The sequence below is a fragment of the Bombina bombina genome, chromosome 6 (genome assembly GCF_027579735.1).
Source record: "Bombina bombina isolate aBomBom1 chromosome 6, aBomBom1.pri, whole genome shotgun sequence".
NCBI lineage: Eukaryota > Metazoa > Chordata > Amphibia > Anura > Bombinatoridae > Bombina > Bombina bombina.
Window position 1 is genome coordinate 330090128 of NC_069504.1, and position 27272 is coordinate 330117399.

Sequence of the window (27272 nt, forward strand, 5' to 3'; positions counted from 1 at the left end):
TTTTCCAAGTGGGGTTTCTCTGAGTCGGTCATAGATACCTTGATTCAGGCTTGAAAGCCTGTCACTAGGAACATTTATCATAAGATATGGCGTAAATATCTTTATTGGTGCGAATCCAAAGGCTACTCATGGAGAAAGATCAGGATTCCTAGGATTTTGTCCTTTCTCCAAGGATTGAAGAAGGGGCTATGAGCTATTTCCTTAAAGGGACAGATATCTGCCTTATCAATTCTACTGCACAAGCGTCTGGCAGATGTTCCAGACGTTCAGTCGTTCTGTCAGGCTATAGTTAGAATCAAGCCTGTGTTTAAACCTGTTGCTCCACCATGGAGTTTGAATTTAGTTCTTAAAGTTCTTTTAAGGGGTTCCATTTGAACCTATGCATTCCATAGATATTAAGCTTCTATCTTGGAAAGTTTCTGTTTTTAGTTGCTATCTCTTCGGCTCGAAGAGTTTCTGAATTATATACATTGCAATGCGACTCGCCTTATCTTGCTTTCCATGCTGATATAAGGTGGTTTTGCGTACCAAACCTTGATTCCTTCCTAAGGTTGTTACTAATAGGAATATCAATCAGGAAATTGTTGTTCCTTCTCTGTGTCCTAATCCTTCCTCTAAGAAGGAGCGTCTGTTGCACAACTTGGACGTGGTTCGTGCTTTGAAGTTTTACTTGCAAGCAACCAAAGATTTGTAAGGCTGCGACTTGGTCTTCGCTTCATACCTTTTCCAAATTTTCCAAATTTGATACTTTTGCTTCTTCGGAGGCTATTTTTGGGAGAAAAATTATTCAAGCAGTGGTGCCTTCTGTTTAACCATCTGTCTTGTCCCTCCCGTTCATCCGTGTCCTGTAGCTTTGGTATTGTATCCCAAGTAAAAGATGAATCCGTGGATTCGCTGTACTTTATAGAAGAAAAGTAAATTTATGCTTACCTGATAAATTAATTTCTTCTATGGTACGACGAGTCCACGGCCCGCCCTGTCATTTTAAGACAGATTATATTTTTTTATTTTAAACTTCAGTCACCTCTGCACCTTGTAGTTTCTCCTTTTTCTTCCTGTTCTTTCAGTCGAATGACTGGGGGGTGGAGCTATGGGAGGAGCTATATAGACAGCTCTGCTGTGGTGCTCTTTGCCACTTCCTGTTAGCAGGAGGATAATATCCCACAAGTAAAGGATGAATCCGTGGACTCGTCGTACCATAGAAGAAATTAATTTATCAGGTAAGCATAAATTTATTTTTATTTTTTTGCCCTGGGGGGCACAGCATACCATTTGGGTGGGCATTGCCCCCCCTTGGAGCCGACCCCGGCTAGTGGGGAGGGTATTAAATACTTTAAGCATATGTAAATTGATCTAGTTTTTCAGACCGTTAAATACAGGTGTGCATTGAAATGGTTACTGTATTTAGTGAATACACTTTGCAAATTTGTAATCTGTATGTTATGAGTTAAATATAATTGCATTTATTTGCAGAGGTTTTCTTGGGATTCCTAAAATCTTATATCCAGATGTTTTCTTATAAGACTATAACTACAGAAGACTGGAAAAGGTTCCTGTATTCCTATTTCAATGACAAGGTACAATAATACTGTTCTTGTTTATTAAATACAATAATGTCTGGAGAATGGTTATCTAATGTATGGAATACGTTTAAAACATCCATTGAAGGTAGTATATGTGGCGGTTGTGTATGGTATTTCAATATATCTCAACCTTTAATTTTATTTTTTTAAATCGGCTTTAGAGAAACATTAAATATAAAGGTTTACATTTTATATAAATATTGTGTGAGTAGTTTCATTTTCATTCATATAGGTGGCGAGAGTCCACAAGCTTGTTACTAATGGGATACACAATCCTACCAGGAGGATGCAAAGTTTCCCTAACCTTAAATGCCTATAAATACACCTCCCACCTCACGGATACCTCAATTTAAAACTTTGCCTCCTTAGGAGGTGGTGAAGCAAGTTGTGCTTGATTCTTCAGTGAAAGGCGCTTCTAAGCATATTGAAGCCCAGTTCCTCTGTAAGTGCAGTGTTTGTCTGAGGGATGTGAAGGGATATTGCTTGCTGTGACCATGTTTTCGCCTCTGGGAAATCTTTGCATACAGGCTCTTTGTTAAATCGGTCGCAGGGATTCGTCTGCTGCCTCCCTTTACAGATTGACATTATACTCTTCTACCATTACCTCTGCTGATATGTTTCAGTACTGGTTTGGCTGTCTGCTATATGTGGATGGGTGTCTTATGGTAAGTATAATTCTTTTTTTTTCTTCTTTAAGACACTCTCGGCTATAGAAGGCACTTTATTTTCTTAAAGTTTTATAAATGTGTAAAAAAATCTGTATTTGTTATGAGACCGGTTGTTTATTTGTCCTTAAGCTTCATATATGCAGCATGAGTTTTTGTGAAACATTGCTTTTTAGTTAAATTTTGTTTATTTTTTAACTTGCCATAGGCCTTCATTTTCTCCTCCGCATACTCGCTATTGCGTCATGGATGAAACGTGATGACGCGTCATTTTGTGACGCGTCATCAATTTGCGCCGTAATTTTGGTGCCAATATTGTTGCACCTTTTTTAAGCTTTTTAAAAGAACCGCTCCTACTTCACTCTGTGCTCTCTCAATTTTTAGAGAGCTAAATGCAACTTTGATTTTACATTTGTTTTATTATAACGTTATTATTTTAATAGCATTGTTTCCCATTTTCTTTTAAAAGTACTGCGGTATTAAGGAGCATGTGATGTTTGGCAACTAATTTTTTTTTTTTATTTTTATTTAAAAAAAATACAATTTCTTTTTGGATTTAATTTCTGAGTGAAAATAGCTGTTTTTATTTTGTCCCTCTCTTTATTGTTACTCGTGGTCTTCCACATCTGTATTATATCCCATCGGTAACAAGCTCATGGACTCTCGCAAACCTATATGAAAGGAAACATAATTTATGTAAGAACTTACATGATAAAATGAATTATTTCACGGTGGCGAGAGTCCATGAGGCCTACCCATTTTTGGGGGTTTATTATTTGTATAAAAGCACATCTTTATTCCTGCTTCTCTTTTTTTATGCTTTAACTCCTTATACACCTCACCCATTTGGCTATTAATTAAACTGAGGTATGAGTGAGGTGGGAGGTGTATTTATAGGCATTTGAGGTTTTGGAAGCTTTTTGCCGCCTCCTGGTAGGAATGTGTATCCCATCAGTAACAAGCTTGTGGACTCTCGCCACCATGAAATAAATGAATTTATCAGGTAAGTTCTTAAAAAAATTGTTTTTTTTTATTAATGAAAGTGTTATTTTCCAATAATATGGTTAGTAACAATTGTATTAATACTTCAACATCATGACTGACAGATTTACTCTGGATACTGACAGTGTGTTTTTGCATGTGTAGGTTGATATTCTAGACAAAGTTGACTGGAATGGATGGATGCATACTCCAGGCATGCCACCTGAAAAACCTCAGTAAGTATGTTCTATCGATTTTATTAAATGTAGTTGTGTATTGCTTAAAGGGACATAAAACCCAAATTTTTTCTTTCATGATTTAGAAAGAGCATGCAATTTTAACCCCTTGGCAACCAAGGATGTGTCAGACACGTCCTACAAAAAAATACAGTTAAGTACGAAGGAAGTGCCTGACACATCCTCTGGGGTTTCAAGCGGTGGAAGCTTCCAGCCGCTTTCAAGGTATTGCAGTGATGCCTCAATATCGAGGCATCACTGCAATATCGATATTGAGGCATCACTGCAATACCTTTTTTTTTTTTTTTTTTTTTTTTTTTTTTTTTTTTATCCACTGATGCCGAGAGAGACACTCTATGGCCCTCTCTGCATCAACTAGCGAGGGTACCGATCGTTGGTGGGTGGGAGCCATTGCAGGGAGGCGGGTGGGCAGCCCATCGCTGGAGGATATCTGGTAGAGGGGGGCGAGAGCGCGCACGGGGGCAGGAGCGGGTGGGACCGCTACACTATGGAACTTGTAAAGAGAAAGAGGGGGGGGGGGGATAAATGTTATCCAAGGGATCTGGGAGGCGTTGGGAGGTAGGTTATTGAGGGGGGCAGCTACACTACAGAAAAATTGGGTTTTTATTTGCCAGTACCCAGGATGGCGGCAAATAGGTGTGGGGGGGGGGGTTAGAGAGCTGTTTGGGGGGGGATTAGGTTGGGGGCTAAGGGGGGATCCTACACTTTTATTTTAGTACTGGCAGACTTTCTGCCAGTACTTAAGATGGTGGGGACAATAGTGAGGTGGGGGAGGGAAGAGAGCTGTTTGAGAGGGATCAGGGGGTGGGATGTGTCAGGTGGGAGGCTGATCTCTACACTAAAGCTAAAATTAACCCTAGAAGCTACCTAATCAACCCCTTCACTGCTGGGCATAATACAAGTGTGGTGAGCAGCGGCATTTAGTGGCCTTCTAATTACCAAAAAGCAATGCCAAAGCCATATAAGTCTATTTCTGAACAAAGGGGATCCCAGAGAAGTATTTGCAACCATTTGTGCCATAATTGCACAAGCTGTTTGTAAATAATTTCAGTGAAAAACCTAAAGTTTGTGAAAAAGTGAACGATTTTCTTTTATGTGATCGCATTTGGCGGTGAAATGGTGGCATGAAATATACCAAAATAGGCCTAGATCAATACTTTGGGTTGTCTACTAAAAAAAAAAAATACATGTCAAGGGATATTCAGGAAATCTTGACAGATATCAGTGTTACAATGTAACTATCGCTAATTTTGAAAGAGAGACTTTTTTTTTTTTTTTTTTTTTAAATAGCAAAGTGCTACTTGTACTTAATTCCCTATAACTTGCAAAGAATATGTAAACATTGGGTATTTCTAAACTCAGGACAAAATTTAGAAACTATTTAGCATGGGTGTTTTTTTGGTGGTTGTAGATGTGTAACAGATTTTGGGGGTCAAAGTTAGAAAAAGTGTTTTTTTTTTTCTTTCAATTTTTTCATCATATTTGATCATTTTTTTATAGTAAATTTATAAGATATGATGAAAATTGAAATGTATCCATTTAATGGCAAGAAAAACGGTATATAATATGTGTGGGCACAGTAAATGAGTAAGAGGAAAATTATAGCTGAACACAAACACCGCAGAAATTAAAAAATAGCCCTGGTCCCAAACGGTAAGAAAATTGAAAAGTGCTGTGGTCACTAAGGGGTTAAAGAACTTTCTAATTTACTTCTATTATCTAATTTGCTTCATTCTCTTGATATACTTTGTTGAAAAGCATATCTAGATAGGCTCAGAAGCTGCTGATTGGTTGCTGGTCATAGATGCCTCGTGTGATTGGCTCACCCATATACAATGCTATTTCTTCAACAAAGGATAGCTAAAGAATGAAGCAAATTAGATAATTTTAGTAAATTGGAATGTTGTTTAAAATTGTTTTCTCTACTTGAATCATGGAAGAATTTCTTTCCATAAGGCAGGGAGAGTCCACGACTTCATTCCTTCCTGTTGGGAAATACAACACCTGGCCACCAGGAGGAGGCAAAGACACCCAAGCCAAAGGCTTAAATATCCCTCCCATTTCCCCTATCCTCCCAGTAATTATGTGCCTTTCGTCACTAGAGGAGAAGGGTGCCTTCCTACCACACCCCCGATCCGGGATCGGATTGAGTAGGGGGCAGATTGTCGCTTTTGTCATACGCATGGTTTCAGGATGTTCAGGATCCTTGGGTTCTGGAGGTCGTATCTCAGGGATACCGGATAGGATTTAAATCTCATCTGCCCAGGGACAGATTCCTACTCTCCAGACTGTCTGAGACCAGAAAAGAGGACTGCCTTTTTAGGTTGTGTTCGGGATCTAGCCTCTTTAGGAGTAATTGTCCCGGTACCCACATCAGAAAGAGTTCTGGGGTTCTGTTCAAACCTCTTTGTGGTTCCTAAAAAGGAGGGAGCTTTTTGTCCAATTCTGGACCTGAAGTACCTAAACAAGTTTCTGAGTGTCCCCTCTTTCAAAATGGAGACAATACGTTCAATTCTTCCCTGGGTTCAGGAAGGACAGTTTATGACCACCATAGACCTGAAGGATGCATACCTTCATGTTCCAATACATGAGGAACATTTTCAGTTCCTGAGGTTTGCCTTTCTGGACCAGTACTTCCAGTTTATAGTACTTCCGTTTAGCTTAGCTACTGCTCCAAGGATGTTTACGAAGGTTCTGGGGGCTCTGTGTACAAGCACTATCTTTTCGTCTAGCAAGGGAGCACTCGGAATTCCTTCTCAGTCTTCTTCGATAACATGGATGGAAGATACACTTACTCCAAATACCAGGGAGAATTTCCTGGGTACAGTGAGACTCTATATCCATGAAGATCTTTCTGACAGATCAGAGACGTTGCAATAGTAAGGAATGAAGTTGTGTACTCTCCCTGCCAGGAAAGAAAGGAATTTATCTGATAAGCATACATTTTGTTTTTTTGGGGTTTAGTGTCCCTTTTATTTAAGGTACATTATAGTAAAACAATGTAGTGTAATGCTTTAGTGCATTTAATTTTTGTATTACTGATCCTAGATAACTATGTGCCCCCCCTCCCCTACATAGGGGTTAAACACATAAGTAAATCCCCCACTGGGGAGCCCACAACCACTGCAGCTGTTGCTGTAGAGCAGAACTTGGTCAGTAATTTGCCAGTTGTGTGGTTACCGCTCCTGATTGGTTGATCAGTGGTTTTCTGCAGGGGAGCTATTATGCCTGCAACTTCCAAGTAAGATTTAAACGGGCAGTAAGGAAAAAAATTAAACTATCATGATTCAGCTAGAGCAGACATCCTCAAACTTGGCCCTCCAGAGGTTTTGGAACTACAGTTCCCATGATCCTCAGCTAGCATATCAGCTGGCTGAGCATCATGGGAAATTTAGTTCCAAAACCTCTGGAGGGCCACGTTTGAGGATGTCTGAGAGAGAGCATGCAATTTAAAACAAGTTTCCAATTTACTTCTATTATCAAGTTTGCTTTGTTCTCTTGGTATTCTTTGTTGAAGACTAAAACTAGTTAGGCTGATATGAGCGTAGGAGTGTGTGCATGCCTACAGCAGTCTATGACAGCAGTGTTTGTAACTATGCATAACATGGCTGTAAACAATATTGTAAACACTGCTGCCAGATGGCTTAATACACGTGCATGCTCCTGAGTTTACCTTGGATTACTCTTTACAAAGGATGCCAAGAGAACTAAGCAGATTTGATAATATAAATAAATTGGAAAGTTGTTTAAAGGGACATTCCAGCCAAAATTGGAATCCACATGGATACATTTCAGTTTTGAATAGAAGCAATTTTGTAATATACATGTATTGGAAAAATGTTTCAAAAGTGTATTTAAGTATGCACATGTTTGCATGTCTAAACTTTCCATCAGAAGGCAGTCATCCTGCAATCTGCTTACAGTTAGCAGAATCCAGCAGTAGCTTAACTCAGACAAATTCCACAGCAGAGATTTGTGAATCCTTCAAGCTTTATTGTTGCAAAACAAGAATTCTGAGGTTCCAGAAGTGGTAATTGCCAGGTAAAAAGAATTTGCCTCTACAAAGCTATTAGCAGAAAGTTCTAGCAAACTTTACACACAGAAAGTGAAACTAATTTACACACACAAGTGAAACTAAAATGGAGGCAGGCAGTGACCTCAAAAAGGTCAGAGGTAGAACAGAGAATAAACATTAAATTGAATACAATAATAAAACATAACACTAGAGGGAGCACAAGAACTAAAATGGCACTTAAAGATGTACATATGAATATATGGACAGAACACTCCCCGTCTGGAATCTGTAGATACCACTATATAAATCAAACAATAAACATAAAAATGTTGATTGAAGCCTCTTTGTCCATGAGACCTGCAAGACAAAGAATGAGAGAAAAATATACAAAATGCAATTGCAAACATAAGTCCATGTTGTGTTCACATGATATTTCTTGAAGAGAAGCAGGGCTGGCACTGTCCCCTGTAGTCATCTCTCTATTGTAATCCTTACAAATTGTCAACCAGTGTCTGAGTATAATCACAGTCCATGTGAAATAGAAGTACAACTTCTGTAATCCAAGACCAGGTACACTGGTAAGAAGTGTAGTAGTTTGAAGGTGGTTCTCTTTATCAGGTCCCACAAACTCAAATGTAGTACTGGTTGATGTTGTATCTGTAGAGTTTAACAAGAATGCTGGTCCTGTCAGCCATGTCCATTTCATGCATTGTGCTGAAGTTAATGACCTGGTTGCAAGATCTGCAGTATTTTGGTCAGTAGGTACATAATACCATTGCTCTGGTTTTGTAGATCTCCTGATGCGTTCTACTCGGTTGCTGATAAATCCTTCATGTGGTTTTTCTTCAATGTCGGTCACTTTTAGGTAGGCCACAGCTGCAATAGCTTCTGTAGATGCATCTGAGAAGATGTAGATCTCTGTTTCTGTAGCTGTTGATAGATATGTAGAAGCATAACAATGTGGAATACAGAGCTTTTCAAGAGCCTTCAAAGAATCCTTCCACTTTTCCCACATCTGACGTTTCTCTGTAGGTAGTAAAGTATCCCATGTCTTTGACTCTGATGAAAGCTGTCTAAGCAGAGACTTTCCTTGTATAGTCACTGGAGCTACAAACCCCAGTGGGTCATAAAGACTGTTAAAAATTGATAAGACACCACGTCTAGTGTATGGCTTTTCATCAGTAGAAACTTTGAAAACAAATTCATCAGTTGATATGTTCCAATGTAGACCAAGACTTCGTTGTACAGGTGGTGTATCTGTACCCAGATCTAAGTCTTTGAGGTCCCTTGCATGGTCTGCAGGAGGAAAGGCTTTCAACACCTTGCTGCTGTTTGAGACTATTTCATTAAGCCTTAGGTTTGCTACAAATAGCATTGTTTGTGTTCTTTTAAGCTGATCAATGGCTTCTTCATCTGTAGGTGTAGGTACAGACTTGATTCCATCATCCACATAGAAGTCTCTTTCTACATATTGTCTGGCATCTGTTCCATATTCCATTTCACCTTCTTGAGCTGTTCTTCTCAGTCCATATATTGCCACTGCAGGTGATGGACTGTTGCCGAAGACATGCACTCTCATGCGATAATCTATTATCTCAGCACTAATATCATTGTTGCGATGCCACAAAAACCTGAGGTAATTTCTATTGTCTTCTCGAACAATGAAACAATAGAACATCTGTTGTATGAATGCTACAGGTTCTTTCCTGAACCTGATCAATACTCCTAAGAGACTGTTAGTAAGGTTAGGTCCAGTAAGAAGAACACTATTGAGTGACATGCCTTCATACTGTGCACTTGAATCAAACACAACCCTTATTAAGTGGCTCCTCTGTTTCTGTTTTTGTTTTACATCTTAGAATTACATCATCCCGTTGGGTGAAGACAGAGAGCAGCCTGTTCAAGTATTGATGGACATTTGAAGAAACTCGCTGGACTTTCCAGATCTGGTTTGCCCAGACTATAGATCTGTACAATTTCTAACACTTTAACACAGCATTACTCACTTGAAATCTAACATACTGTGTGGTTATATTTGGTACAAAATATTGATATTTGTTCTATTGCTAGTTGACATCCCTTCACATTTATATACAAGTTCATATATCTTTGTATCTTTTTGTACACTCCTTGCAAGAGTCAAGTGCCTCCTATAGAAGCCTAGTGATAGTATCTATCACGGTGACTTCTGTTTAGTTTTACAACCCTTATTTGACCTGGTTTGCGCGGATGATAGACACCAAATGGAGGCAGATACCAACATTCTTCACCTTTTTTTAGTGGAGGAGCTGGCTCTGTGTGCTTATTTCTTCTGTTATGTGTGATCAGTCCACGGGTCATCATTACTTCTGGGATATAACTCCTCCCCAACAGGAAATGCAAGAGGATTCACCCAGCAGAGCTGCATATAGCTCCTCCCCTCTACGTCACTCCCAGTCATTCTCTTGCACCCAACGACTAGATAGGATGTGTGAGAGGACTATGGTGATTATACTTAGTTTTTATAACTTCAATCAAAAGTTTGTTATTTTACAATAGCACCGGAGCGTGTTATTGCCTCTCTGGCAGAGTTTGAAGAAGAATCTACCAGAGTTTTTACTATGATTTTAACCGGAGTAGTTAAGATCATATTGCTGTTTCTCGGCCATCTGAGGGAGGTAAAAGCTTCAGATCAGGGGACAGCGGGCAGATGAATCTGCATTGAGGTATGTAGCAGTTTTTATTTTCTGAATGGAATTGATGAGAAAATCCTGCCATACCGTTATAATGACATGTATGTATACTCTACACTTCAGTATTCTGGGGATGGTACTTCACTGGAATTACTCTGTAAAAAGTACATTAACATAATAAATACCTATTAAAAGGTTTAAACGTTTTTGCTGGAATGTAGAATCGTTTGCATTTTCTGAGGTACTGAGTGAATAAATGTTTGGGCATTATTTTTCCACTTGGCAGTTGCTTGTTTTAATTGTGACAGTTTCGTTTCTCTCTCACTGCTGTGTGTGAGGGGGAGGGGCCGTTTTTGGCGCTCTTTGCTACGCATCAAAAATTTCCAGTCAGTTACTCTTGTATTTCCTGCATGATCCGGTTCATCTCTAACAGAACTCAGGGGTCTTCAAACTTCTTTGAAGGGAGGTAGATTCTCTCAGCAGAGCTGTGAGATTTATATATTGACTGTGATTAAAAACGTTGCTCTGTTATTTTTACGTTTCAAATTTAATTATTGTTACTTTACTAATGGGAACAAACCTTTGCTAAAAGTTGTGTTGTTTTCAAGGATTGATGCTATAACGGTTTTTCAGTTCATTATTTCAACTGTCATTTAATCGTTTAGTGCTTCTTTGAGGCACAGTACGTTTTTGTTAAATAAGATTGTAACCAAGTTGCAAGTTTATTTGCTAGTGTGTTAAACATGTCTGATTCAGAGGAAGATACCTGTGTCATTTGTTCCAATGCCAAGGTGGAGCCCAATAGAAATTTATGTACTAACTGTATTGATGCTACTTTAAATAAAAGCCAATCTGTACAAATTGAACAAATTTCACCAAACAGCGAGGGGAGAGTTATGCCGACTAACTCGCCTCACGTGTCAGTACCTGCATCTCCCGCCCGGGAGGTGCGTGATATTGTGGCGCCTAGTACATCTGGGCGGCCATTACAGATAACATTACAAGATATGGCTACTGTTATGACTGAAGTTTTGGCTAAATTACCAGAACTAAGAGGCAAGCGTGATCACTCTGGGGTGAGAACAGAGTGCGCTGATAATACTAGAGCCATGTCTGATACTGCGTCACAGCTTGCAGAGCATGAGGACGGAGAGCTTCATTCTGTGGGTGACGGTTCTGATCCAAACAGATTGGATTCAGATATTTCAAATTTTAAATTTAAATTGGAGAACCTCCGTGTATTACTAGGGGAGGTTTTAGCGGCTCTTAATGATTGTAACACTGTTGCAATACCAGAGAAATTGTGTAGGTTGGATAAATACTTTGCGGTACCGGCGAGTACTGACGTTTTTCCTATACCTAAGAGACTAACTGAAATTGTTACTAAGGAGTGGGATAGACCCGGTGTGCCGTTCTCACCCCCTCCAATATTTAGAAAGATGTTTCCAATAGACGCCACCACACGGGACTTATGGCAAACGGTCCCTAAGGTGGAGGGAGCAGTTTCTACTTTAGCTAAGCGTACCACTATCCCGGTGGAGGATAGCTGTGCTTTTTCAGATCCAATGGATAAAAAATTAGAGGGTTACCTTAAGAAAATGTTTGTTCAACAAGGTTTTATATTGCAACCCCTTGCATGCATCGCGCCGATTACGGCTGCGGCAGCATTTTGGATGGAGTCTCTGGAAGAGAACCTTAGTTCAGCTACGCTGGACGACATTACGGACAGGCTTAGAGTCCTTAAACTAGCTAATTCATTCATTTCGGAGGCCGTAGTACATTTAACCAAACTTACGGCTAAGAACTCAGGATTCGCCATTCAGGCACGTAGGGCGCTGTGGCTAAAATCCTGGTCAGCTGATGTAACTTCTAAGTCCAAATTACTTAATATACCTTTCAAAGGGCAAACTTTATTTGGGCCCGGTTTGAAAGAAATTATCGCTGACATTACAGGAGGTAAGGGCCACGCCCTGCCTCAAGACAAAGCCAAAGCTAAGGCTAGACAGTCTAATTTTCGTCCCTTTCGGAATTTCAAAGCAGGAGCAGCACCAACTTCCACTGCACCAAAACAGGAGGGAGCCGTTGCTCGTTACAGACAAGGCTGGAAACCTAACCAGTCCTGGAACAAGGGCAAGCAGGCCAGGAAACCTGCTGCTGCCCCTAAGACAGCATGAATCGAGGGCCCCCGATCCGGGACCGGATCTAGTGGGGGGCAGACTCTCTCTCTTCGCCCAGGCTTGGGCAAGAGATGTTCAGGATCCCTGGGCGCTAGAGATCATATCTCAGGGATACCTTCTAGACTTCAAATTCTCTCCCCCAAGAGGGAGATTTCATCTGTCAAGGTTGTCAACAAACCAGATAAAGAAAGAAGCGTTTCTACGCTGTGTACAAGATCTGTTATTAATGGGAGTGATCCATCCGGTTCCGCGGTCGGAACAAGGACAAGGGTTTTACTCAAACCTGTTTGTGGTTCCCAAAAAAGAGGGAACTTTCAGGCCAATCTTGGATTTAAAGATCCTAAACAAATTCCTAAGAGTTCCATCGTTCAAAATGGAAACTATTCGGACAATCTTACCCATGATCCAAAAGGGTCAGTACATGACCACAGTGGATTTAAAGGATGCTTACCTTCACATACCGATTCACAAAGATCATTACCGGTATCTAAGGTTTGCCTTCTTAGACAGGCATTACCAGTTTGTAGCTCTTCCATTCGGATTGGCTACGGCTCCAAGAATCTTCACAAAGGTTCTGGGTGCCCTTCTGGCGGTACTAAGACCGCGAGGAATTTCGGTAGCTCCGTACCTAGACGACATTCTGATACAAGCTTCAAGCTTTCAAACTGCCAAGTCTCATACAGAGTTAGTTCTGGCATTTCTAAGGTCGCATGGATGGAAAGTGAACGAAAAGAAGAGTTCTCTCTTTCCTCTCACAAGAGTTCCATTCTTGGGGACTCTTATAGATTCTGTAGAAATGAAGATTTATCTGACAGAAGACAGATTAACAAAGCTTCTAAATGCATGCCGTGTCCTTCATTCCATTCAACTCCCGTCAGTAGCTCAATGCATGGAGGTGATCGGCTTAATGGTAGCAGCAATGGACATAGTACCCTTTGCACGTCTACATCTCAGACCGCTGCAATTATGCATGCTGAGTCAGTGGAATGGGGATTACTCAGACTTGTCCCCTACTCTGAATCTGGATCAAGAGACCAGAAACTCTCTTCTATGGTGGCTTTCTCGGCCACATCTGTCCAGGGGGATGCCATTCAGCAGGCCGGACTGGACAATTGTAACAACAGACACCAGCCTACTAGGTTGGGGCGCTGTCTGGAATTCTCTGAAGGCTCAGGGACAATGGAATCAGGAGGAAAGTCTCCTACCAATAAACATTCTGGAATTGAGAGCAGTTCTCAATGCCCTTCTGGCTTGGCCCCAGTTAAAAACTCGGGGGTTCATCAGGTTTCAGTCGGACAACATCACGACTGTAGCTTACATCAACCATCAAGGAGGGACAAGAAGCTCCCTAGCAATGATGGAAGTATCAAAGATAATTCGCTGGGCAGAGTCTCACTCTTGCCACCTGTCAGCAATCCACATCCCGGGAGTGGAGAACTGGGAGGCGGATTTCTTGAGTCGCCAGACTTTTCATCCAGGGGAATTGGAACTTCATCCGGAGGTCTTTGCCCAAATACTTCGACGTTGGGGCAAACCAGAGATAGATCTCATGGCGTCTCGCCAGAACGCCAAACTTCCTCGCTACGGGTCCAGATCCAGGGATCCGGGAGCGGTTCTGATAGATGCTTTGACAGCACCTTGGAACTTCGGGATGGCTTATGTGTTTCCACCCTTCCCGCTGCTTCCTCGATTGATTGCCAAAATCAAACAGGAGAGAGCATCAGTGATTCTAATAGCGCCTGCATGGCCACGCAGGACTTGGTATGCAGATCTAGTGGACATGTCATCCTGTCCGCCTTGGTCTCTACCTCTAAGACAGGACCTTCTGATACAGGGTCCATTCAAACATCAAAATCTAACTTCTCTGAAGCTGACTGCTTGGAAATTGAACGCTTGATTTTATCAAAACGTGGTTTTTCTGAGTCGGTTATTGATACCCTGATACAGGCTAGGAAGCCTGTTACCAGAAGGATTTACCATAAGATATGGCGTAAATACCTATACTGGTGCGAATCCAAAGGTTACTCCTGGAGTAAGGTTAGGATTCCTAGGATATTGTCCTTTCTACAAGAAGGTTTAGAAAAGGGTTTATCGGCTAGTTCATTAAAGGGACAGATCTCAGCTCTGTCCATCTTGTTGCACAGGCGTCTGTCAGAAAATCCAGACGTCCAGGCCTTTTGTCAGGCTTTAGCTAGAATCAAGCCTGTGTTTAAAACTGTTGCTCCGCCATGGAGTTTAAACCTTGTTCTTAACGTTCTACAAGGAGTTCCGTTTGAACCCCTTCATTCCATTGATATAAAGTTGTTATCTTGGAAAGTGTTATTTTTAATGGCTATTTCTTCGGCTCGGAGAGTCTCTGAGTTATCAGCTTTACATTGTGATTCTCCTTATTTGATTTTTCATTCAGATAAGGTAGTTCTGCGTACTAAACCTGGGTTCTTACCTAAGGTAGTCACTAACAGGAACATCAATCAAGAGATCGTGGTTCCTTCCCTGTGCCCGAATCCTTCTTCAAAGAAGGAACGTCTTCTACACAATCTGGATGTAGTTCGTGCCCTCAAGTTCTACTTGCAGGCAACTAAGGATTTTCGACAAACGTCTTCCCTGTTTGTCGTGTACTCTGGTCAGAGGAGAGGTCATAAGGCTTCGGCTACCTCTCTCTCCTTCTGGCTTCGTAGCATAATTCGTTTAGCCTATGAGACTGCTGGACAGCAGCCTCCTGAAAGAATTACAGCTCATTCTACTAGAGCTGTGGCTTCCACTTGGGCCTTTAAGAATGAGGCCTCTGTTGAACAGATTTGCAAGGCTGCAACTTGGTCTTCGCTTCATACTTTTTCCAAATTTTACAAATTTGACACTTTTGCTTCTTCGGAGGCTATTTTTGGGAGAAAGGTTCTTCAGGCAGTGGTTCCTTCTGTATAATGAGCCTGCCTATCCCTCCCGTCATCCGCGTACTTTTGCTTTGGTATTGGTATCCCAGAAGTAATGATGACCCGTGGACTGATCACACATAACAGAAGAAAACATAATTTATGCTTACCTGATAAATTCCTTTCTTCTGTTGTGTGATCAGTCCACGGCCCGCCCTGTTTTTTAAGGCAGGTAAATATTTTTTAAATTATACTCCAGTCACCACTTCACCCTTGGTTTCTCCTTTCTCGTTGATTCTTGGTCGAATGACTGGGAGTGACGTAGAGGGGAGGAGCTATATGCAGCTCTGCTGGGTGAATCCTCTTGCATTTCCTGTTGGGGAGGAGTTATATCCCAGAAGTAATGATGACCCGTGGACTGATCACACAACAGAAGAAAGGAATTTATCAGGTAAGCATAAATTATGTTTTCTCCTGTTAAGTGTAGTCAGTCCACGGGTCATCCATTACTTATGGGATATTAACTCCTCCCCAACAGGAAGTGCAAGAGGATCACCCAAGCAGAGCGTCATACCCAGTCATTCTCTTGCACCCAACTAATAGATAGGATGTGTGAGAGGACTGTGGTTATTAAACTTAGTTTTATTTCTTCAATCAAAAGTTTGTTATTTTAAACGGCACCGGAGTGTGTTGTTTTTTCTCAGGCAGCATTTGAAGAAGAATCTACCTGAGTTTTGTGTATGATCTTAGCGGACGTAACTAAGATCCATTTGCTGTTCTCGGCCATTCTGAGGAGTGAGGTAACTTCAGAACAGGGGACAGCGGGCAGGTTCACCTGCAAAAAGGTATGTTGCAGTATATTATTTTCTAAGGAATGGAATTGACTGAGAAAATACTGCTAATACCGATATAATGTAAGTACAGCCTTAAATGCAGTAGTAGCAACTGGTATCAGGCTGATATGTATGTATGTTTACACTTAAGTATTTCTGGGGAATGGCCCTTCACTGGGAAAATACTGTATGCATATAACTTTTAGCCTAACTTACAGTGTGAGCGACTAGCAGCAGGCTTTTTAATGACATTTCATAAATTAGATTTTAAACGTTTGCTGGCATGTTAAATCGTTTAATTATCTGAGGTACTTGGTGAAAAATTGTTTTGGGCGTTATTTTCCACATGGCTGTCGTTTGTTTTGAATTAAAACAGTTTACTGAGCTTCCCTCACTGTTGTATTGTGAGTGGGAGGGGCCTATTTTGGCGCTTTTACTACGCATTAGAAATTCAGTCACAGTCTGCCTTCTCCCTGTATGATCCAGGACGTCTCTACAGAGCTCAGGGGTCTTCAAAACTAGTTTTGAGGGAGGAAATCACTCACAGCAGACCTGTGAGACTGTGCTTTGACTGTGATAAAAACGCTTATATTTTCAATTGTTATCAGTTTTTTCTGATATTAAGGGTTAATCATCCATTGCTAATAAGTGCAATCCTTTGCTAAATTTATGCATTTACTGTGAAAATTTGGTTTCTATAACTAATCCGGTTCATTGTTATTCAACTGTGACAGTTTTTGTGTGCTTCTTAAAGGCACAGTAACGTTTTTTGTATTGCTTGCAAATTTATTTGAAAAGTATTTTCCAAGCTTGCTAGTTTGTTTTAACATGTCTGACATAGAGGAATCTCTTTGTACAATATGTTCAAAAGCCAATGTGGAGCCCAATAGAAATTTGTGTACTAATTGCATTGATGCTACTTTAAATAAAAGTCAATCTGTACATTTTAAGAAAATTTCACCAGACAACGAGGGGAAAGTTATGCCGACTAACTCTCCTCACGTGTCAGTACCTGCATCTCCCGCTCAGGAGGTGCGTGATATTGCGACGCCAAGTACATCAGGGCAGCCATTACAAATCACTTTACAAGACATGGCTAATGTTATGACTGAAGTTTTATCTAAATTACCAGAACTTAGAGGTAAACGCGACCACTCTGGGGTGAGAACAGAGTACGTTGATAATGTTAGAGCCATGTCTGATACTGCGTCACAAGTGGCAGAACATGAAGACAGAGAGCTTCATTCTGTGGGTGACGGATCTGATCCAAATAGATTGGACTCAGACATTTCAAATTTTAAATTTAAGCTTGAAAACCTCCGTGTATTATTAGGGGAGGTATTAGCGGCTCTGAATGATTGTAACACGGTTGCAATCCCAGAGAAATTATGTAGGCTGGATAGATACTATGCGGTACCGGCGTGTACTGACGTCTTTCCTATACCTAAGAGACTTACAGAAATTATTACTAAGGAGTGGGATAGGCCAGGTGTGCCATTTTCCCCCCCTCCTATATTTAGAAAAATGTTTCCAATAGACGCCACCACACGGGACTTATGGCAAACGGTCCCTAAGGTGGAGGGAGCAGTTTCTACTTTAGCTAAGCGTACCACTATCCCGGTGGAGGATAGCTGTGCCTTTTCAGATCCAATGGATAAAAAGTTAGAGGGTTACCTTAAGAAAATGTTTGTTCAACAAGGTTTTATATTGCAACCCCTTGCATGCATTGCGCCTGTCACGGCTGCGGCGGCATTTTGGTTTGAGTCTCTGGAAGAGACCCTTGACACAGCTCCATTGGATGAGATTACACACAAGCTTAAAGCCCTTAAGCTAGCTAATTCATTTATTTCTGATGCCGTGGTACATTTAACTAAACTTACGGCTAAGAATTCCGGATTCGCCATTCAGGCGCGCAGAGCGCTGTGGCTAAAATCCTGGTCAGCTGATGTGACTTCTAAATCTAAATTGCTTAACATACCTTTCAAAGGGCAGACATTATTCGGGCCCGGTTTGAAAGAAATTATTGCTGACATTACGGGAGGTAAGGGCCATGCCCTGCCTCAAGACAGAGCCAAACCAAGGGCTAGACAGTCTAATTTTCGTGCCTTTGGTAACTTCAAGGCAGGAGCAGCATCAACTTCCTGTGCTCCAAAACAGGAAGGAACTGTTGCTCGCTACAGACAAGGCTGGAAACCTAACCAGACCTGGAACAAGGGCAAGCAGGCCAGAAAACCTGCTGCTGCCCCTAAGACAGCATGAAGTGAGGGCCCCCGATCCGGCAACGGATCTAGTAGGGGGCAGACTTTCTCTCTTCGCCCAGGCTTGGGCAAGAGATGTCCAGGATCCCTGGGCGTTAGAGATCATATCCCAGGGATATCTTCTGGACTTCAAAGCTTCTCCTCCCAAAGGGAGATTTCATCTTTCAAGGTTGTCAACAAACCAGACAAAGAAAGAGGCGTTTCTACGCTGTGTTCAAAATCTTTTGTTAATGGGAGTGATCCGCCCGGTTCTGCGGTCGGAACACGGACAGGGGTTTTACTCAAATCTGTTTGTGGTTCCCAAGAAAGAGGGAACCTTCAGACCAATCTTGGATTTAAAGATCCTAAACAAATTCCTAAGAGTTCCATCGTTCAAAATGGAAACTATTCGGACAATCTTACCCATGATCCAAAAGGGTCAGTACATGACCACAGTGGATCTAAAGGATGCGTACCTTCACATACCGATTCACAGGGATCATTACCGGTACCTAAGGTTTGCCTTCCTAGACAGGCATTATCAGTTTGTAGCTCTTCCCTTCGGGTTAGCTACGGCTCCAAGAATCTTTACAAAGGTCCTGGGCTCTCTTCTGGCGGTACTAAGACCGCGAGGAATAGCTATAGCTCCGTACCTAGACGACATTCTGATACAAGCGTCAAATTTCCAAACTGCCAAGTCTCATACAGAGTTAGTTCTGGCATTTCTAAGGTCGCATGGGTGGAAGGTGAACGTAGAAAAGAGTTCTCTATTGCCACTCACAAGAGTTCCCTTTTTGGGGACTCTTATAGATTCTGTAGAAATGAAAATTTACCTGACGGAGGACAGGTTAACAAAACTTCTAAATGCTTGCCGTGTCCTTCATTCCATTCAACACCCGTCAGTGGCTCAATGCATGGAGGTAATCGGCTTAATGGTAGCGGCAATGGACATAGTACCTTTTGCACGCCTGCATCTCAGACCGCTGCAATTGTGCATGCTAAGTCAGTGGAATGGGGATTACTCAGATTTGTCCCCTATGCTGAATCTGGATCAAGAGACCAGAGATTCTCTTCTATGGTGGCTTTCTCGGCCACATCTGTCCAGGGGGATGCCCTTCAGCAGGCCAGACTGGACAATTGTAACAACAGACGCCAGCCTGCTAGGTTGGGGCGCTGTCTGGATTTCCCTGAAGGATCAGGGATCATGGACTCAGGAGGAGAGTCTCCTTCCCATAAACATTCTGGAATTAAGAGCAGTTTTCAATGCCCTTCTAGCTTGGCCTCAGCTAGCATCTCTGAGGTTCATCAGGTTTCAGTCGGACAACATCACGACTGTGGCTTACATCAACCATCAGGGAGGGACAAGGAGTTCCCTAGCGATGATGGAAGTATCAAAGATAATTCGCTGGGCAGAGTCTCACTCTTGCCACCTGTCAGCGATCCACATCCCAGGCGTGGAGAACTGGGAGGCGGATTTCCTAAGTTGCCAGACTTTTCATCCGGGGGAGTGGGAACTTCATCCGGAGGTCTTTGCCCAAATACTTCAACGTTGGGGCAAACCAGATATGGATCTCATGGCGTCTCGCCAGAACGCCAAGCTCCCTTGTTACGGGTCCAGGTCCAGGGACCCGGGAGCGGTCCTGATAGATGCTTTAACAGCACCCTGGACCTTCAAGATGGCTTATGTGTTTCCACCCTTCCCGATGCTTCCTCGATTGATTGCCAGGATCAAACAGGAGAAAGCATCAGTGATTCTAATAGCGCCTGCGTGGCCACGCAGGACCTGGTATGCAGATCTAGTGGACATGTCTTCCTGTCCACCTTGGTCTCTGCCTCTGAGACAGGACCTTCTAATTCAGGGTCCTTTCAAACATCAAAATCTAATTTCTCTGAAGCTGACTGCATGGAGATTGAACGCTTGATTTTATCAAAGCGTGGATTTTCGGAGTCAGTAATTGACACCTTAATACAGGCTAGGAAACCTGTTACCAGGAAAATTTACCATAAAATATGGCGTAAATATTTACACTGGTGCGAATCCAAGAGTTACTCATGGAGTAAGGTTAGGATTCCTAGGATATTGTCTTTTCTACAAGAAGGTTTAGAAAAGGGTTTATCTGCAAGTTCTTTAAAGGGACAGATCTCAGCTCTGTCCATCCTTTTACACAAACGTCTGTCAGAAGTTCCAGACGTTCAGGCTTTTTGTCAGGCTTTGGCCAGGATTAAGCCTGTGTTTAAGTCTGTTGCTCCACCGTGGAGCTTAAACTTAGTTCTTAATGTTTTACAGGGTGTTCCGTTTGAACCCCTTCATTCCATTGATATCAAGCTGTTATCTTGGAAAGTTCTGTTTCTAATGGCTATTTCCTTGGCTCGTAGAGTCTCTGAGTTATCGGCTTTACATTGTGATTCTCCTTATCTGATTTTTCATTCAGACAAGGTAGTTCTGCGTACTAAACCTGGGTTCTTACCTAAGGTAGTCACTAACAAGACTATCAATCAAGAGATTGTTGTTCCATCATTGTGCCCTAACCCTTCTTCAAAGAAGGAACGACTTCTACACAATCTAGACGTAGTTCGTGCCTTGAAATTTTATTTACAGGCAACTAAAGATTTTCGCCAAACATCTTCCCTGTTTGTAGTTTATTCTGGTCAGAGGAGAGGTCAAAAAGCATCTGCTACCTCTCTCTCTTTTTGGCTTCGTAGCATAATACGTTTAGCCTATGAGACTGCTGGACAGCAGCCTCCTGAAAGAATTACAGCTCATTCTACGAGAGCTGTGGCTTCCACGTGGGCCTTTAAGAATGAGGCCTCTGTTGAACAGATTTGCAAGGCTGCAACTTGGTCTTCTCTTCATACTTTTTCCAAATTTTACAAATTTGACACTTTTGCTTCTTCTGAGGCTGTTTTTGGGAGAAAGGTTCTTCAGGCAGTGGTTCCTTCTGTGTAAAGATCCTGCCTTTCCCTCCCGTCATCCGTGTACTTCTAGCTTTGGTATTGGTATCCCATAAGTAATGGATGACCCGTGGACTGACTACACTTAACAGGAGAAAACATAATTTATGCTTACCTGATAAATTCCTTTCTCCTGTAGTGTAGTCAGTCCACGGCCCGCCCTGTTTTTTTATGGCAGGTCTTAAATTTAAATTAAATTCCAGTCACCACTGCACCCTATAGTTTCTCCTTTCTCGTTTGGTTTCGGTCGAATGACTGGGTATGACGTAGAGGGGAGGAGCTATATAGCAGCTCTGCTTGGGTGATCCTCTTGCACTTCCTGTTGGGGAGGAGTTAATATCCCATAAGTAATGGATGACCCGTGGACTGACTACACTACAGGAGAAAGGAATTTATCAGGTAAGCATAAATTATGTTTTTCAGATATCTTCTGCATGAATGACACAGTGTTCTTTTATCTTTGGATCTTTCTCTAGAGTACGTTGTAAGGAAGAAAGTCTAGAGAGTGCTTGAACTCTGTTGTTAGGTAACCTTTGTCTTGGATTGCGAAATGGCAGAGGGGCTACCCAACTGTTTGAGTCATTCTTGTAAAACTCTTTGTCCATTAACTTGAGAAATTATTTATCTTCGATAGAAGGAGCTAGTTTATTGTCATGCTGTGTTGTGCAGAACACTGTACTTCCAATGTTGTCATCATCTGGTAAGAGAGTAACCATATCATCTTGACTGGCATAGTATGAATGTTCATAGATTCCAAGTCTCTCCTTAACATGGTAGTGATTTGGGCATGACTCAAAGTAAGATGGACGTCCATTAATTAACACATTAGTTTTCAAGGAGTTAGTAATATCTGTTCTGTAGATCTTTCCTATACAGGCATCTCCAACTATTACCCAGCCAAGGTCAAGTCTCTGAGCGTATGGAGAATTATGAGGTCCATTACATTGCTGGAGTACCTTGTGTATTCTTAGAATTTCTCTACCAAGTAAAAGCAATATCTGGGCATTCTTCTCTAGAGCTGGTATGCAACTAGCCATGTGTTTCATGTGAGGATGGTAATGTGCTATTTCTGGCGTAGAAATCTCATCCCTGTTATCTGGTATTTGATTGCATTCAATAAGTGTAGGTAAAGGCAACTGTATACCGTCTGTAATAGAAGCTATTATGAAATCACTAGCTCTTCTTCCTTTTGTTTCAAACTGACCTGCACATGTACCAAGGGTGTAAGCTGAAGGATTACCATTTACGTTGAATATGTTGAAGAATTCAGTTCTAGCCAGTGATCGATTGCTTTGATCATCCAGAATTGCATACATTCTTACTGATTTATCAGGCTCTCCCTTAGGATACACTTTGACAAGACATATTTTAGAGCAGGACCTTCCACTAAGTCCTTCACCGCATATTTCAGTACATTTTGAAGCAACAGATGTTTTGTTTGTTGTCTCTTCTGCTTTCTCCCAGCCATGCTTTTCAGCAGGGGCAATACTTTCAAGTGGAAGGGGACTTGAAGACTCTGGGTGGAGAGCAAACACATGTCTGTCACTATTGCAATCTGAGCATCTAATATTGTCTTTGCTGATATGTTACAGTACTGGTTTGGCTGTCTGCTCCTTATTTGCTAGTGGACGTGTGTCTTTTGGTAAGTATCATTTATTATGCATTTTACACAATCTATAGCTGTGCTATTCGCACTTTTTTTAAAATTGTATATGTATTGTCTAATATATATGGCCCTGGAACAGAATCCTTTGCACTATTCTGTTATGCGCACGTCAGCCTTTTTAGCGCACTTAGTTTGCATTGATTTGTTCCCAAGGTTGATGGGCCATTTTCACTCTGGCTAAACGTACTACTATTCCTTTGGAAGACAGTACTTCTTTTAAAGACACTTTGGATAGAAAGTTAGTCTTTTCATAGAGGGTCTTTTTACATGCAGACTATATTCCCAGGCCAGCTGTTTCTACTGCTGATGCAGGTAGCTGTTTCTATTTACTGGTTGTCTAGTCTTTCAGAACAGTATTTTTTTAATGACTCTGCTAGTGCAAATCGTTTGGGTTTACTCAAGAGTGCCAATTCTCTATTTGTGATGCTTTATTTGATATTATGAAGATTAATGTCAAAAGCATGTCTTTGGCCGTCCTTGCCAGGAGAGCCTTTATGGCTTAAATCCTGATCTGCTGATATGGTGTCAAAATCCAGATTATCTCTTTCCTTTCAGGGAAATAAATAATTTGGTTCTGATTTAGACTCTATAATATCTACTGTTACTGCAGGTAAAGGGGTTTTTCTTCCTCAGGACAGGAAGTCTAGAGGGAAATCTAAAGCTTCTAATAGTTTTATTCCTTTCATCAGAATAGTGAACAAAAGGTTGACACCTCTGCTAAGAAGCAAGGCACCTCTAGTTCAGTCTGGAGACCTAGTGCTAACTGGAACAAGTCGAAGTAGGTTTAGAAATCTATCCCTACTTTCAAAACTGCATGAAGGTGCGACCCCCTAATCCAGATGTTCTGATAGGAGTATCAGTCTATTTCAGATCCCTGGGTTCTGAATATAGTTTCTCAGGGATAACAAATAGGATTAAGAACAAGGCCTCCCAGAGGAAAGTTTTTTGTTTTTTTTTTGTTGGTTTTTTTTTAATTATTATTATTATTTTTTTGTTGGGTTTTTTTTTTCTGTCTAATATTCCAAGCAATCCTGTAAAAGCTCAAACTTTTTTTTCAAGTCTGTCTTAGATGTGAAGCTATGGGAGGAGTGATTCAGTTCCTTTGCAGGAATAGGGAATTGGATTTTATTCAAATCTCTTCATTGTTAAAAAGAAGGACGGTGCTTTTCAGACTAATTCTGGATCTGAAAGCCCTGAACAAGTTTGTAAGGGTTCCATCTTTCAAAATGGAAACTATCCATTCTTTTCTGCCTTTTTGTTCAGCAATGTCAGTTTATGTGCACAATAGATTTATAGGATGCTTACTTTCATGTTTCTATTTCCAAAGTACATTTCCAGTTTCTGAGGTTTGCCTTTCTGGACAGGCATTTCCAGTTTGTTGCTCTACCATTTGGTCTGGCTACACCTCCAAGAATATTCACAAAGGTTCTGGGTCCCCTTTTGTCTGTGATTAGGTCTCATGGTATTGCAGTGTTTCCATACCTGGACGACATATTGGTTCAAGCTCCGTTGTTTCCTTTAGCAGAATCTCACACCAACCGACTCTTGTTGTTTCTTCAATAGTTTGGTTGGTTGAAGGATCAATTTTCTAAAAAGTTCTTTATTTCTTCAGACAATGGTAACTTTTTGGGGTTTTCAAATAGATTCAGTCTCCATGAGTCTTTGTCGAACAGAGCAGAGAAGGTTAAAATTGAATTCAGCTTGTTTGAACCTTCAGTTTCTCTCGTTTCCCTTGGTTGCTCTTTGTATGGAAGTCTCATGATTGCAGCTTCAGGTGCAATTCTATTTGCACGTTTTAACATGAGGCATCTTCAGCTTTGTATGATGCATCAATAGTGCAGAGATTATACTCGGCTGTCTCAAAGGATATTTCTTTCATGTAATTAGCAAGAGTCCATGAGCTAGTGACGTATGGGATATACATTCCTACCAGGAGGGGCAAAGTTTCCCAAACCTCAAAATGCCTATAAATACACCCCTCACCACACCCACAATTCAGTTTTACAAACTTTGCCTCCGATGGAGGTGGTGAAGTAAGTTTGTGCTAGATTCTACGTTGATATGCGCTCCGCAGCAAGTTGGAGCCCGGTTTTCCTCTCAGCGTGCAGTGAATGTCAGAGGGATGTGAGGAGAGTATTGCCTATTTGAATGCAGTGATCTCCTTCTAAGGGGTCTATTTCATAGGTTCTCTGTTATCGGTCGTAGAGATTCATCTCTTACCTCCCTTTTCAGATCGACGATATACTCTTATATATACCATTACCTCTGCTGATTCTCGTTTCAGTACTGGTTTGGCTATCTGCTATATGTAGATGAGTGTCCTGGGGTAAGTAAGTCTTATTTTCTGTGACACTCCTAGCTATGGTTGGGCACTTTGTTTATAAAGTTCTAAATATATGTATTCAAACATTTATTTGCCTTGACTCAGAATGTTCAACTTTCCTTATTTTCAGACAGTCAGTTTCATATTTGGGATAATGCATTTTAATTTAACATTTTTTCTTACCTTAAAATTTGACTTTTTCCCTGTGGGCTGTTAGGCTCGCGGGGGCTGAAAATGCTTCATTTTATTGCGTCATTCTTGGCGCTGACTTTTTTGGCGCAAAAATTCTATTTCCGTTTCCGGCGTCATACGTGTCGCCGGAAGTTGCGTCATTTTTTGACGTTATTTTGCGCCAAAAATGTTGGCGTTCCGGATGTGGCGTCATTTTTGGCGACCAAAAAGCATTTAGGCGCCAAATAATGTGGGCGTCTTATTTGGCGTGAAAAAATATGGGCGTCACTTTTGTCTCCACATTATTTAAGTCTCATTTTTTCTTGCTTCTGGTTGCTAGAAGCTTGTTCTTTGGCATTTTTTCCCATTCCTGAAACTCATTTAAGGAATTTGATCAATTTTGCTTTATATATATGTTGTTTTTTCTCTTACATATTGCAAGATGTCTCACGTTGCATCTGAGTCAGAAGATACTACAGGAAAATCGCTGTCAAGTGCTGAATCTACCAAAGCTAAGTGTATCTGCTGTAAACTTTTGGTAGCTATTCCTCCAGCTGTTGTTTGTATTGATTGTCATGACAAACTTGTTAAAGCAGATAATATTTCCTTTAGTAAAGTACCATTGCCTGTTGCAGTTCCTTCAACATCTAAGGTGCAGAATGTTCCTGATAATATAAGAGATTTTGTTTCTGAATCCATAAAGAAGGCTATGTCTGTTATTTCTCCTTCTAGTAAACGTAAAAAATCTTTTAAAACTTCTCTCCCTACAGATGAATTTTTAACTGAACATCATCATTCTGATTCTGATGATTCCTCTGGTTCAGAGGATTCTGTGTCAGAGGTTGATGCTGATAAATCTTCATATTTATTTAAAATGGAATTTATTTGTTCTTTACTTAAAGAAGTCCTAATTGCTTTAGAAATAGAGAATTCTGGTCCTCTTGATACTAAATCTAAACGTTTAAATAAGGTTTTTAAATCTCCTGTAGTTATTCCAGAAGTTTTTCCTGTCCCTGATGCTATTTCTGCAGTAATTTCCAAAGATGGGATAATTTGGGTAATTCATTTACTCCTTCTAAACGTTTTAAGCAATTATATCCTGTGCCGTCTGACAGATTAGAATTTTGGGACAAGATCCCTAAAGTTGATGGGGCTATTTCTACCCTTGCTAAACGTACTACTATTCCTACGTCAGATGGTACTTCGTTTAAGGATCCTCTAGATAGGAAAATTGAGTCCTTTCTAAGAAAAGCTTATCTGTGTTCAGGTAATCTTCTTAGACCTGCTATATCTTTGGCTGATGTTGCTGCAGCTTCAACTTTTTGGTTGGAAACTTTAGCGCAACAAGTATCACATCGTGATTCTCATGATATTATTATTCTTCTTCAACATGCTAATAATTTTATCTGTGATGCCATTTTTGATATTATCAGAGTTGATGTCAGGTTTATGTCTCTAGCTATTTTAGCTAGAAGAGCTTTATGGCTTAAAACTTGGAATGCTGATATGGCTTCTAAATCAACTTTACTTTCCATTTCTTTCCAGGGTAACAAATTATTTGGTTCTCAGTTGGATTCCATTATTTCAACTGTTACTGGTGGGAAAGGAACTTTTTTACCACAGGATAAAAAATCTAAAGGTAAAAACAGGGCTAATAATCGTTTTCGTTCCTTTCGTTTCAACAAAGAACAAAAGCCTGATCCTTCATCCTCAGGAGCAGTTTCAGTTTGGAGACCATCTCCAGTCTGGAATAAATCCAAGCCAGCTAGAAAGGCAAAGCCTGCTTCTAAGTCCACATGAAGGTGCGGCCCTCATTCCAGCTCAGCTGGTAGGGGGCAGGTTACGTTTTTTCAAGACAATTTGGATCAAT

At 41.0% G+C, this 27272-nt stretch overlaps 1 protein-coding gene across 1 annotated transcript in view; it reads left to right on the top strand.

Moving 5' to 3' along the window:
- LTA4H (leukotriene A4 hydrolase) overlaps nt 1-27272 on the top strand; it is a 161834-nt gene that overhangs the window by 70149 nt on the left and 64413 nt on the right. Inside the window, exons 13-14 of the mRNA XM_053719247.1 lie at nt 1474-1577; nt 3395-3465. Coding sequence (XP_053575222.1) covers nt 1474-1577; nt 3395-3465 — 175 coding nt within the window. The remainder of the gene's footprint in view (nt 1-1473; nt 1578-3394; nt 3466-27272) is intronic.